We start from the raw sequence: 14,351 nt of genomic DNA, 5'->3' as shown, positions 1-14,351 counted from the left end.
CATGTGGTTATCACTTATCCCAGCATCATTTGTTGAAGAGACTATTTTTTTCTTCATTAAATGGTCTTGGCACCCTTATAAGGGTTTATTTTTGGAATCTCAGTTCTATTCCTTTGGTCCATATGTGTATCTTTATGCTAGTGCCATGCTGTTTTGATTACTGTAGCTTTGTAGTCAGTGTTGAAATTGGGAAGTGTGAGTCTTCCAACTTTGTTTTTCCTTTGCAATATTCTTCTGGCTACACTTGCAATTTAATATGAATTTCAGAATCAGCTTTTCAATTTCTGCAAAAAAAAAATAGGCCATTGAAATTTCAATAGTAATTGCATTGAATCTGGAGATCAATTTGTGGAGAATTGCCATCTTAATAATATTAAGTCTTCCAATCCATGGACATAGGATGTCTTTCTACTTACTTAGGTCTTCTATAATTTCTTTCAGAAGTGTTTTGTAGTTTTCAGTCTCTAACTATTTTACCTCTTTGGTTAAGTTTATTCCTAGGCATTTTTTTTGGATGCCACTGTAAACAGAATTTTCTTAATTTCCTTGTAAGAGGGTTCATTGGCAATGTATAGAAACAACTGATTTTTGAGTGTTTGTATCATACCCTGTAACTTTGCTAAATTCATTTATTAGCTCTAGTAGCTTTCTTGTGAATACTTTGGGAGTTTTTGTATATAGGATAATATCATCTAAGGATAGAAATAGTTTTACCTCTTCCTTTCCAATTTGGATGGCTTTTATTTCTTTTTCTTGTCTAATTGCACTGGCTACGATTTCCTGGACAGTGTTAAATAGCAGTGGTGAAAGAAAGTGTCCTTGTCTTGTTCCTAATCCTAGGGAGAAAGCTTTTAGTATTTCACCATTCGATATGTTGTTACCTGAGGGTTTTTCATAAATGCTCTTTATTATGCTAAGGAAGTTCCCTTCTAATCCTAGTTTTCTGAGGAATCATGGAAGGGTGTTGGGTTTTTTCAAATTCCTTTTTGTATCAGTGGATATAATCATGTGGGTTTTTTTTCCATTTTTCTATGATGTGGTGCATTGCCTGGAATGATTTTCTTATGTTGAACCACCCTTGCATTACAGGGATAAATCACACTTGATCATAATGTATAATACATTTAACAGGCTGTTGGATTTAGTTTGCTAGTATTTTGTGGAGAATTTTTGCATCTATATTCACAAGGAATATTGGTTTTTAGCTTTCTTTTTTTATCACATCTCTGTCTGGCTTTGGCATAAAGTCAATGCTAGCCCCATAGAATGAGTTAGTAAGCATCCTTTCCACCCGTTTTTTTTCTAGCAGTTTGAAAATTTGATGTTATTTAAGTGCATGGTAGAATTCACCAGTGAAGCCATCTAGTCCTGATGGCTTCTTTCTGGGGAGATTTTTGGTTATTGATTCAATCTCTGTATTATTATAAGTCTGTTCAGATTTCCTATTTCCTCTTTACTTAGATTTAGTAGTCTGTGTGTTTTTAGGAATTTGTACGTTCATCTAGGTTATCTAATTGGTTGATCTACAACTGTTCCATAACATAATATTTATAATACTTTGTATTTCTATTTGGTTGGCGGTAATGTCCTCACTTTCATTTTTGATTTTAGTTATTTATTTCTTCCTCTTTCTCTTATCGATTTATATAAAGTTTTGTCAATTTTCTTGATCTTTTCCAAGAACCAACTTCTAGTTTCATTGATCTCTCGACTGTGTTTCTATTCTCTATTTCATTTATCTCTTCTCTAATCTTTATTAGTTTCATCCTTGCTAGCTTTAGATTTAGTTTGCTCTTCCTTTTCCAGTTCCTTGAGGTAAAAAGTTAGATTATTGATTTCAAATCTTCTTCTTCTTTTTTTTTTTTTTTTTTTTTGTGAAATGGAGTCTCACTCTGTCTCCCAGGCTGGTGCAATCTTGGCTCACTGAAATCTCTGCCTGCCAGGTTCAAGCGATTCTCCTGCCTCAGCCTCCCAAATAGCCGGGATTACAGACACACGCATACCACCACACTGAGCTAATTTTTGTATTTTTAGTAGAGCCGAGGTTTCACCATATTGGCCAGGCTGGTCTCAAACTCCTGACCTCAAGTGATCTGCTTGTCTCGACCTCGCAAAGTCCTGGGATTACAGGCGTGAGCCAGCATGCCCAGTTCTCAGATCTTTTTTAATATGAACATTTACTGCTATTAATTTCCCTCTGAGCACTGTTTTTACTGCATCCCATATGTTTTGATACGTTGCAATTTTGTTTTTATTCTTCTCCAAGTAAATCTAATTTTCCTATGATTTATCCTTGTGACTCATTGGTTGTTTAATGTGTTGCTTAATTTGCACATATTTGTAAATCTTTTAGTTTTCCTTGTATTAACTTCTAGTTTCATTCCATTTTGGTTGGAGAAGATACTTTGTATGATTTCAATCTTTTTAAATATATTAAGACTTTTTGTGGCCTAATATTTGATATATCCTGGAGAAGATTCCATATCCACTTGAGAAGAATGTATATTCAGCTTTTTTTGGGTGGAATGCTCTACATGTCTGCTAGGTCTAGTTGGTTTATACTATTTTTCAAGTTGTCTATTTTCTTTTGGATATTCTGTTTTTCTATTTATTATTAAAAGTGACATAATGTACTCTCCGGTGACTATTGTAGTACTGTCTATTTCTCCCTTCAAGTCTGCCAATGTCTCTTTCATATATTTTTGGGCCCTGTTTTTTGATGGATATATGTGTATAATTGCTATATCTTCTTGATGAATTATCTTTTTGTCAATACATAATATCCTTCTTTGTCTCCTGTAACAGTTTTTTACTAAAAGTCTATTTTCTCTAATATTAGTATAGCCATGCCATCTCTCTTTTGGTTACTATTTGCATGAAAAATCTTCTTCCATAATTTCACTTTAATCTATTGGTCTTTGCATCTAAACTAAGTCCTTTGCAGATAACATATGATTTGATCATTTGATCATGTTGTATTATCCATTCTGCCAAGCTCTGCCTCTTGATTGAAGAGGTTAATCCATCTACATTTAAAGTAATTATTGATAAGGAAGGTCTTACTTCTGCCATTTTGCTATTTGATTTCTGTATGTTCTATACCATTTTTCTATTTCTCACTTCTTCCAATACTGTCTTATTTTGTATTTAGCTTATTCTTAGTGGTATACCATTTTATTCCCTTCTCATTTTCTTTTGTGATTTTAAAAAAATATTTTCTTATCATTACCATGTGAATTACAATTAACAACCTAAATTTATAACAACCTAATTTTAACTGATACCAACTTAGTTTCAGTAACATACAAAAATTCTACTACTAAGCAGCTTAATCACCCCTTATGTGTTGTTGTCACAAATTATATCTTTATAAGTTGTGTGCCAGATTTATAATTATTTTTAAGGATTTGTCTTTTAATCATATAGGAAATAATAAGAGGAGTTACAAACCAAAATACAATTATCCTAGCTTTAATATATTTACCTATGTAGTTGTCTTTACTGAAGTTCTTTATTTCTTTGTATGGCCTCAAATTATCTCCTAGTAGTCAGCCTGAAGGACTCCCTTTATCATTTCTTTAGGGTAAGGCTGCTAACACCAAGCTCCTTCTGCTTTCATTGATCTCAAAATGTCTTAATTTCTTCTTTATTTTCAAAGGATAGTCTTGCCATTTATAGAATTGTTGGTTTACACTTTTTTCTAGCACTTTATATATGTCATTCTACTATTTTCTGGCCTTCATAGTTTCAAAGCAAAATTGGCTGTTAATCTTATTGATGATCTCTTGCACATATTGTGTCACTTCTTTCTTGCTGCTTTCAATATTCTCTCTTTGTCCTCAGTTCAAAAATTGCCTCAAAAGTTGAGAGTATCTGTACAATGAAATAATATATGAACAGGACCTGGCCTACAGAAGGACCTCAATAAATACTGGGTAATATAAATGATTCCTGTTATTTAGTGGGTGATTCTACATGCATTTGATTTTTAATTTAAATAGTTAGCCATAATTATAACTTAAAACGTCTACAAATTCACACTGAGAAGGTCTAGATATTGGACTTACTAGAAAAAGACTTTCAGTCAATTGTCTTAAATATGCCCAAAGAGCTAAAGGATAATTTGATTATAATGCCTCAGTGTGGATTCTTTGAGTTCGTTCTACTTAGAGTTCATTGAGCAACTTGAATATGCTGGTTCAGACTTTTAGCAAATTGGGAAGTTTTCAGCTATTATTTCTTGAAATATTTTTTCTGCTTCATTTCTCTCATTTCTCCTTCAAGACTCCCACAATGCATAGTAGGTAAGCTTGATGTTAATTATCTTTTCACATTCTCTGACTCTTTCTTCTGCTTGCTGAAATCTGCTATTGAACCCCTATAATTAATTTTCCATTTATTATTGTACCATTCAGCTCCAGAATTACTATTTGGTTCTGTTTTATAATTTATATCATATTTTTATATTCTCCTTTTGTTCAGAAATCATTTTCCTGATTTCTTTTAGTTCTTTGTCCATGGTTTTCTTTAGTTCTTTGGGCATATTTAAGGCAACTGATTGAAAGTGTTTTTCTATTAAGTCCAATATAGAGACCTTCTCAGTATGAACTTTTAAAGACATTTTAAGTGATAATTATGACTTTTTATTTAAATTAAAAATCAGGCTGGGTGTGATCCCAATTCACAACTGTAATTGCAGCACTTTGGGAAGCAGAGGCAGATGGATCTCTTGAGCTCAGGAGTTTAATACCAGCCTGGGCAACATGGTGGAACCCTGTCTCTACAAAAAATACAAAAATTAGCCAGGCATGATGGTGCACGTCTGTAGTCCCAGCTACTCAGGAGCATAAGGTAGGAGAATCACATGAGCCTGGGAAGTGAAGCTGCAATGAGCCAAGATCATGCCCTGCACTCCAGCCTGGGTGACAACAGCGAGACCCTGTCTCAAAAAAAAAAAAAAAAAAAAAATCAACTGCATGTAGAACCACCTACTAAGTTACAGGAATTTTCTATATTACCCAATATTTATTGCAGTCCTCCTGTAGGCCAGGTCTTGTTCATACATTATTTTGTTGGACAAGTACACTCGACCTTTGACAGGAGAAGAAACTGAGGCACAGGATTAGTAAAGTCATATGATTAGTAAATGTCAATACCAACATACGAACGAGGCAACTTTAACACAGAACTCACACTTACAATCATCATGCTTTAGCTTCTCTCAGCTATAGTTTGCCTTTGTGGGGGCAATGATAACCTAGGACTCTGCCTAGTGAGTTTAAGTTTCTCTAACATCAGTCATAATGGCCATCCTAAGCTTAAAAACATCCAAATATGTATCTTGAAATTTCAAGCATAAGGCATGTCATAAAGAGGAAAGGACAGGGTAAAATAGGAGCCCACAGCTGAGCCCACAGTCTTAACCTAGAAAGGAAATCAAGTGTGGCCTAGCTTAGAATCAGATCTTTCAGTAGAGGACTCAACAGACCAGGTAAAATATGAGGAAAACATGTTCTAGGCTGAGGAAAGCAGCAAATACCTGAAAAGGACAAAAGAGTGATCACTTAAGGTATTAAAAGAAGCCCAAAATCACCAGGAAGAAGAAGCAGGACATAAGTCTGGAGAGTTAGGAAGATGCCTCATTCCAGGATTAAGATTTTGGATTTTATCCTAAAGATGAGGGGAAGACATTTAATAGTTGTAGGTGGTAAAGAAACATAACAACATAGAATCTGACAAGGGAGAAAGTGAGGCAAACAATTAGGAGGTTAGCATTGTAAATATGAGTTGATGGTGGCTTGAACAAGGGGTAGGAATGGAGATAGATAGTGGCAATGGGGACATAGAGTGTAAGCATGCAAGAAATACTGCAGATGAGTACACATATGATGTACCTGATTGGATGACTGATTAAATGTTGGGAATTAAGTTAGTTAAATCTTTTTTATGTGGACAATGTTTTAATTTCTTTCTTCCTCTGTTAACATAAAAATTAAGATACATTTTTTTTTTTTGAGACAGAGTCTCACTCTGTTGCCCAGGCTGGAGTGCGGTGGTGCCATCTCAGGTCACTGCAACCTCCGCCTCCCACGTGCAAATGATTCTTGTGCCTCAGCCTCCTGAGTAGCTGGGATTACAGACGTGTACCACAACACCTGGCTAATTTTTGTACTTCTAGTAGAGACGAATTTTCTCCATGTTGGCCAGGCTGGTCTTGAACTCCTGGCCTCAAGTGATCCGCCTGCCTTGGCCTCCCAAAGTGATGGGATTACAGGCTTGAGCTACCATGCGCAGCCAAAAACAAGCATACACTTTTAAATTCTACTTGTAGTTATTTATCTTCATATTAAAAAAACTAAAATGATACATCTTCAATTATTATACTTAGAATGAGATCCTGTAATTTTCTTATTTCTATATATAGATTAGAAAATGAGTAAAATAGCAGAACACATTTACTTCCTGACATCTCTCTCCCACCCACTTACGTATTTGTTGCTGTAATCAGAAAGTTGTGCCCATATTATTATTATTAAATTATTTATTAGGTAATAATTTGTATCTTATGTGCCAAAAATTACATTTTTCCATTGCTTTGTAGTTGCAAGATGTTTTTAATTTATCTATGTTTAAATTATTTCAAATGTTTTCTAATATTTATTTTATATCAAAATTTCACCTTTCTTGAGTTTTTAATTTTGACTCCTTCTTGAATAAGGGAAGTATATCTTCAATTGTTTCAGAAAATGGGTGGTATGATGTTTGAATCTTGAGATATCTGAGAATGTCTTTGTTTTCCTTTTCTTGAATAAATGATAACTTGAGTAGGCAGACGCTATAGGTCAAATCTTTCCCAGGCAACTGTAGATGTTATTCTATTCAGCTTTTGAAGTTTAATTCTGAAGACAAGTTTTTCTTCCTTTGCAATTAATTTTTTTTTCCACCTGGATTCTTGTTGAACTTTTTCCATACCTTAGATACTAGAAGCCTTCCCTTACCCTCTCAAGGCTGGACGACAGCCTTTCCAATGTGTTTTCAGAGTACTATATATTACCTCTAATATAAAATCACAATACCACATTGTATAATAATCGCCTGATTCTTGTATGTATGTCACCCAGTATAGACACCAAGTTCTTTAAAGGTAGGACAGTGTCTTAGTGATCTTTCTACCCCTAATTCTTAGCACATAGCAAATATTCCCAAAATATTCACTGATTAAATTAATGAATTGATAGGGCATTTAATATTGAAATTTTTAACAAGATAGGTCATTAATGTATTTCAAAACACATTGAGTCCTTTTCATTTTTACGAAGCATTGTATTGGTTCAAAGTATTACTTCAGATAGCTTTTGATATATCCGTGGTTGCCGTCTCTGTTCTATTTACCCCAATCTCTTCTTCAGGAAGAAGTTGGGGCTTAATCTTTCTATCATTTCCTTTAATGGTTGTCATCTATTTGTACTTTCCATTCATATTTTGGAAGAGTTTTTCAAGCTTTTACTCTAATCATTGATTTATTATTCTGCAATACTGATTCCATCTTTGATTATGTCCAAATTATACGTGAATTTTGCCATTGCATGTTGTTCTGTGTCCTTACAGCCTTAACTTATGCAACTTTGGTTTTATTTCACCTTGTCTCTAGTTCCCTCCTTATCTTAGTCTAATAGCTTATCATATATTTCATCTCTTTTTTTTTTTTGAGACGGAGTCTCGCTCTGTCGCCCAGGCTGGAGTGCAGTGGCGCCATCTCGGCTCACTGCAAGCTCCGCCTCCTGGGTTCACGCCATTCTCCTGCCTCAGCCTCCGGAGTAGCTGGGACTACAGGCGCCCGCCACCGCGCCCGGCTAATTTTTTGTATTTTTTTAGTAGAGACGGGGTTTCACCGTGGTCTCGATCTCCTGACCTCATGATCCACCCGCCTTGGCCTCCCAAAGTGCTGGGATTACAGGCATGAGCCACTGCGCCTGGCCTATTTCATCTCTTTTTGCATAGAGAATACAAAGCAGATTCTCTCCGTATACTTCTGCTTCTGGTAAATCATTTTCCAAAGTATTCACTTTCTTTGTATTTTGAAGACTCTCTTTCAGACAGTATAATCTTTTCAAAGGGATGCTTTCTCTTGTAATTACTCGTTCCAAGCCTTGTGTCAACCTTACTACCTGAATGTGTGGATTTTGGTTCTTGGCTCTTCTCATTATCTGTCTGATGCTATTAGTTCTTCAGCATAGATGTTGAGCTGGAAGACATATAGACATGTACAGTCAACAGCTAACTTTTTGGCTTGAAGCTGACATTTATCAACTTTGTCACTACAGGTGTTGGGCTGAGGTGAGATTCCTTACCTTTAACAGCTAGTTACTTTACTATAAAGAGAGGAATTCCTGGTTAATCAGAAACAATGATTTGTCTTTTTCTTGATAAGAACCATGTATGAAAAACTAAACCCCCAGAGAAACAAACACCCAGTTCTGTCTGCCCAGCCCCTTTCATTATTAGTTTCCCAAGCTTGGACACAGAGCATCACACCTATCCACTCCCTTTGGGTTATTGCTGATATTCTCTAGGCCGTAGCTCCAAAATGGGTCATAGAGAGAGAAACTAATGGGAGAGATTAGGGCAAAGAGGTGTAAAATACTTCTTAGCCATCACACTTAGTAGTGGAGTTACTAGTAGGGGCCGTGAGGCAGGTAGCTTCCTTACTATCCTTCCGTACCAACACCTTTGCTTGCCTTCCAACAAAAAAGTACATGTCCATTTTAGCTTCACAGTTCTTGCAATAAGTGCAATATCCTATCAAATTCTGGAACTAGTGTGCTTGTCAACAGGGTTATAGCTGCTCTTACGGTACTTTTCTGTGAGTTAGAAAAAGCAACTCTCTTGAGAAGACACAGCCTGCCTGAAGGAGGCAAGGCTTTGCAAGTGAGCACAGCCTGCTCAACCATACACAGTGGCCCTGGTTGTCAGTCTGCCTTCCAAGAGGCCATTGTGAGTTCTCATGTTTTTCTGATTTTTCATAGGCATTTTAGTTGGAGAGTCTGCAATATAAACAGCCAGTCCAGATGTCATCGTAAATCAGAAGTCAACCAGATTCCATTAATAGTGATATTTCACATCAAAGATTTGACTGAGAACATACCTGACATTCCAAGTCATAGTAAGTGTTTATATTGCCAGGTTTCCTTGTCCTTAGATTTATATTCAGAATTCTCAATAAATTATTAAGCAGTTTTAAAACTAGGATTCAAAATATTTTTGAGACAGAGTTTCTCTCTGTTGCCCAGGCTGGAGTAGAGTGGCGTGATCTTGGCTCACTGAAGTTTCTGCCTTCTGGGTTCAAGTGATCCTCCTGCCTCGGCCTCCCATATAGCTGGGATTATAGGTGTGCACCACCAAACATGGCTATCTTTTGTATTTTCAGCAGAAATGGGTTTTCACCATGTTGGCCAGGCTGGTCTCAAACTCCTGACCTTAAGTGATCAGCCCACCTTGGCCTCCTGAGGTGCTGGGATTACAAGCATGAGCCACTGCACCCATCCAGGTTCCAAAATATCTTTTAAAGGCCTGCAATTTCCCTATTTTCTTTTAATAATTAATTATTATTATTATTATTAAATAGAGATGTGGTCTCACTATGTTGCTCAGGCTGGTCTCAAACTCCTGTGCTCAAGTGATCCTCTGCCCTTGGCCTCCCAAAGTGTTAGGATTATATGTGTGAGCACCACACCCAGTCAGTTCCCCATTTTCATGCCACCATACCTAACCTCCAATGCCACATCACTGCTCACTAACTTGAGGTATATAATAATATGAGTGAAGGAAAATTGGAATAAAATTATGTCATTATTTTAAAAGATTATTCCTCAAATAAATGTCTCAACTCAATTTCTAACCTTTGTAAAACATACTGTATGTGAATTCTTAAAATCATAATTATAGGAAAAGGAACATGTTTGATACCATTTTAGCATTGTTTAGAAAATAATTCTACCAGCATTTATGCATATTTCACATATAGGGGAATTATGCAGCCACTTCTCTTCAAGACTACAACATCATGGAAGTGGAAAGAGAAAAATATATATTTAAGAAATGTGTGTATCTAGCTTATTTCCTTATTCAAAGTTTTTAGCACCTCCATATTTCAGAATGCCTGTGCATTCAGCTTTAGACTCTGAGTATATTACTAAATTCCACTATTTCAATCAGAAATGTTCAAACCAGCTTATTTAATTCGCTCAGGCAGTGCTGAATAAACTGGACTTCATCAAAATTAAGAATTTCTGCTTTGCAATAGATATTGTCAAGAGAGTAAAAACACAAGCCACAGACAAGGAGAAAATTTTTTGCAAAAGACATATCTGATAAAGGACTGTTATCAAAAATACAAAGAACACTTAAAACTCAACATTTGGAAAACAACCTGATTAAAAAATGGGCCAAAGGCCTTTACCTCACCAAAGAAGATAACCAGATGGTAAATAAATAGCCATATGAAAAGATCCTCCACATCATATGTCATCAGGGAAATGCAAATTAAAACAACAATAAAATACGACACACATCTATTAGAATGGCCAAAATCCAGAACACTTACAACATCAAATGCTGGCAAGGATTTGGAACAACAGGAACTCTTATTCATGCCTGGTGGGAATGCAAAATGGTAGCCACTTTGGAAGACAATTTGGCAATTGCTTACAAAACTAAACATTCTCTTACCTTATGATCCAGCAATCATACTACTTGGTATTTATCCAAAGGAGATGAAAACTTATTTCCGCACAAAAAAACCTGCACACAGATATTTACAACAGCTTTTTTTCATCAGACTGGAGTGAGGGATGTTGATAATAGGGAAAGGGCTATGCTTGTGTCGGGGCAGAAAGTATATGGAAAATCTCTGGACATTCTTTTCCATTTTGCTGTGAATCTAAAACTGCTCTCAAAATAGTTTAAATAATTTTTTTAAAGCAGTACTGTATTGTCATGTTTAACTCAATTACTTATTACTAGAAAACTATTCAACTAGTCAAAACGTTATATATAAGAAGTTTCTGTTTGTTAAAAACATTGTTTCAAATATATTTAGGCTTTGACTTTTAAAAGTATACAGCAACATTCAAGATAACTAGACAGAATGCACTGCAACTTGGCAGGTTTTAAAATCCTTGGACTTACTGGCCTAAGGAAAGATGTGTAAACATCCATGATTCAGAACTGCAGGGAGAAATTGGGGCAGCCAGCCCTCATCCTCTTGCCCTAAAGGGAAAGGATATCTTTCTTGCGGTATCTAAGATTTGAATCTTAGAGAATATTCATGCATGGCTAGGAATTGGAATAATGGGAAAGTCTTAATTCATGGGAAATTTTCTAATAAAGTTCCACCTCCATTTCCAGCCACTCCTCTTTAACAAATACATTTAGTGAAAAATACTACTAGTTGGGGAGAAACCAAATGGGTATGTGTATATGTAGTGTTTCTCAGACTGTGGACTTTAACCACCTTTAATTACATAAATTTACGAGGATCTGTTGAAAATGCAGGTTCCTGGGCTTCACTCCAGTTGTTCTGAAATGAAAGCTGTAGGAGTCGGTTGGTGAAACTACATTTTGTTTCTCAGGTGATTCTTGTGTACTCTAACTCATATATAGGGTGATGTTATTTATTTAGTGTTTATTTATTTACCGGTTATTTATCGTTTGGCAAAAAAATCCAGCAAAGACCCGCAAGTGACCTTTACACTTAACATAGGATTCTCTTCCGCTGCTGACGCTTTTTTTTTTTTTTTTCTAAGAGGCGGGGACTTGGCTGGGCAGGGCAGGGGGAGGGCGCTGGGCGGGGCGGGGAGGGCGCTGGGCAGGGCAGGGGGAGGGCACTGGGCGGGGCGGGGAGGGGCGGGGCAGAAGAGCCCTGGGCTGGGCGGAGCAGGGCGGAAGGGCCCTGGCCTTGTCGAGTGGAAGGTGGAGAGTTAATGGCTCCGCGCGCAGTCACTGCCCTCTGAACTGGAATAAAAGGCAACTTCCGGTTGGAGTCACTCGGCCAGTTCGCCGGCGACCTGAGGGGAGAGGGAGCGTAGCTGAAACCGTGAACTGTGTGAGTAAGAAACTTTGTGAATTGGTGTGTCCGAATCCGTCTAGCACGACGTCGGAGAATTTGTATGCGTGAGCGAGAGGGACGCGCTGACAGTGGGGGCGCCGCAGGGAGAGAAGCCGAGGAGCAGCGGAGACAACCAATTTGCAGTTTGGGGAGGGATTTTGTGCGGGAGAAACCACGCGAGTCCTTCCCCCGGAGCGGACTCCTTGTCGGGGGGTTTCCGGGCCCGCGATGTCAGCGTAGCATCGTCGGCCTCTGCCCCAGCGGCTTCAGGGGAGGGACTCGTCCCGGCTGCTTTGCCCGGGAAATGGGGGTGGAAGGGCCTGCGGTGTCGAGGTGAGCAGTGGACCCGCCAGGAACATCCCCGACTTCCCTTCGGGAGAGGGACTGCCTCCTAGAATCAAGTAGTATCGTGGTTACTCTTTAGAAAACTTAATTGGTTCTTTCTGTTGTTTTCCCAAGGTGGTTGCACAATTCCCCTCTGCCTTTCTGTAGAGTGTCATCACAGCCTGGTCAGTGAGAAGTTGGGTAACTTCCCAGAGGGTCACGGAGGGAGTGGGTAGCCAAGGCAGGAAGAACAGAAGCCAACCCCGCCCACAGCGGGAACCCAGGCGTTAGGTAGAGTCCTCACGCCGGTGTAAACTGACTAGCAACGAGTTACGGGCAAAAAAGCTGTGCTTTTCTAGAAATAGAAAGAGGAGTAGGATAATCAAAGAAGAGCTGTGCCTTTATTATTATGCTATAACGAGCAAAAGTAAAGCAGCCTTGCTATGTAAAGTGGTGTTTATCTCACCTCACAGGAGATGCTTTTGACAAGTTATAATAAGGGAGAGATGGTAGTAAAGGAAGTGAAGAAGCGACGTGAAATTGAAGGAAAAGAAAATGACCTGCCTCATTACCGCGGTTGGAATACACACCCAAACGAGAGGTAGCAGAGAAGCAAGCAGTGTCTTCTGTTAAAAATTATTGTGTCCTCATTTGAGAGAGGAGGGATCCTCAAATAATACAGCTATGTGTAAAGCACAAAGCAAAATCCTTCTCAGTCCTCTCCCCAATTGTAATCCAAGCCTTCCACATCTTTCCTGTATGTGCATAATCATGTTATTTTGCTTTCTTATGAAAATGAGATTGTGCATACTGTTCGATAATCTGTTTCAGATTAAATATATATATATGGTGAAAGTCTTGCCATAATATAGCTCTATTTTATTGTAATATTGGCGTGGTACTGCATTGTGTAGATGTACCAAATTATAGTTAACTATCACTATGTCCTGTCCATATATATTGCCCAATATTCCTCAAAATTATCTGTTTCTCATTAGAATACAGATTTCATTAATCCTTTGTGAAATATATGGCAAATATTTTCAAGAATTATCAATGCTTTGGTTTAAAATGCCCAGGCTTTTTATCTCAGGTAAGAAGGTAGTCCCCACTCAAAAATTCTTAAAATCTTCTCCTATATTGCCCGTTAATTCTTTTTATGATTTACTCATTAAAACATCTGAAAATGATTTTTGTATACTAAGATAAGGATTTAATTTTTTTTCTTTGTTTTTATGACTGGGCAGCCATTTTTCCTGAAATCATTTGTTGAAATCATTTCTCTCCCAACTGACTAGAAATACCTCCTTAATATAGTAAATTCTCATGTGTACATGCATCTTTTCTTTAGACTCATCTGTTGCTTTGATCTTTTTGTGTCTTCCTTTAAAAATACCAACTGCTTTGATATTACGTTTTCTAGTAATTCATGGGACAAGTCCCTCTTCATTTTTCCTTTTCAAAATTTTCTTGAATATAATTGCTTTATCTTTGAGATAAAATTTAACATAAACTGTTCATGCTTCATTAAAATACTCTTTTTGGGATTTAACCATTATATTTTCTTATATTTTGTGACTGGTATGTAGATGAGTGTTTATGTATCTGGCCAACTTTCTAAATTTATTAGTTTTAATAAATTGTTTCACTTGAATTTTCTAGGAAAACAATCATCTAATTATAATTATCTTATCTCTTTCTTTCTTTGCTTTAGTGAATTGCTGGCTTCCCCAGAATAGTGGTAAATAAAACAGTGATTCTGGCCATCCTTTATCTTGTTTCTTAGTTTGGGGATGTTTTTATTATGTCATCATTAAATATGAAGTTACTATTAATTTCTAATAAATTCTATTTATCAGGGAAGTTTCCGTTAATATTTCTAGCTCATTGTGATTTTTACAGAGAACTGTTTGGATTGCAT

At 37.0% G+C, this 14,351-nt stretch overlaps 1 protein-coding gene and 1 long non-coding RNA gene across 6 annotated transcripts in view; one reads left to right on the top strand and one right to left on the bottom strand.

Moving 5' to 3' along the window:
- The window catches only part of TANK (TRAF family member associated NFKB activator), a 98,367-nt gene that overhangs the window by 9,739 nt on the left and 74,277 nt on the right, over positions 1 to 14,351 (top strand). The window contains exons 1-3 of one of the 5 annotated variants that reach the window (XM_063609467.1): positions 12,097 to 12,439; positions 12,566 to 12,615; positions 12,904 to 13,031. The exons of 1 other annotated variant lie outside the window; for it this stretch is intronic. In XM_063609467.1, coding sequence (XP_063465537.1) covers positions 12,907 to 13,031 — 125 coding nt within the window. In that variant the 5' untranslated portion in view covers positions 12,097 to 12,439; positions 12,566 to 12,615; positions 12,904 to 12,906. Of the gene's footprint in view, positions 1 to 9,026; positions 9,164 to 11,946; positions 12,440 to 12,565; positions 12,616 to 12,903; positions 13,032 to 14,351 lie in introns of those variants that run through there. 3 more of the 5 variants (XM_055291964.2, XM_063609466.1, XM_055291968.2) reach the window with 3 other exon arrangements.
- The window catches only part of LOC129489435 (uncharacterized), a 294,613-nt gene that overhangs the window by 269,068 nt on the left and 11,194 nt on the right, over positions 1 to 14,351 (bottom strand). The window lies entirely within an intron of this gene.

Source organism: Symphalangus syndactylus, chromosome 9 (genome assembly GCF_028878055.3).
Source record: "Symphalangus syndactylus isolate Jambi chromosome 9, NHGRI_mSymSyn1-v2.1_pri, whole genome shotgun sequence".
Lineage (NCBI taxonomy): Eukaryota > Metazoa > Chordata > Mammalia > Primates > Hylobatidae > Symphalangus > Symphalangus syndactylus.
This window is presented reverse-complemented; position numbering and strand designations above follow the sequence as displayed.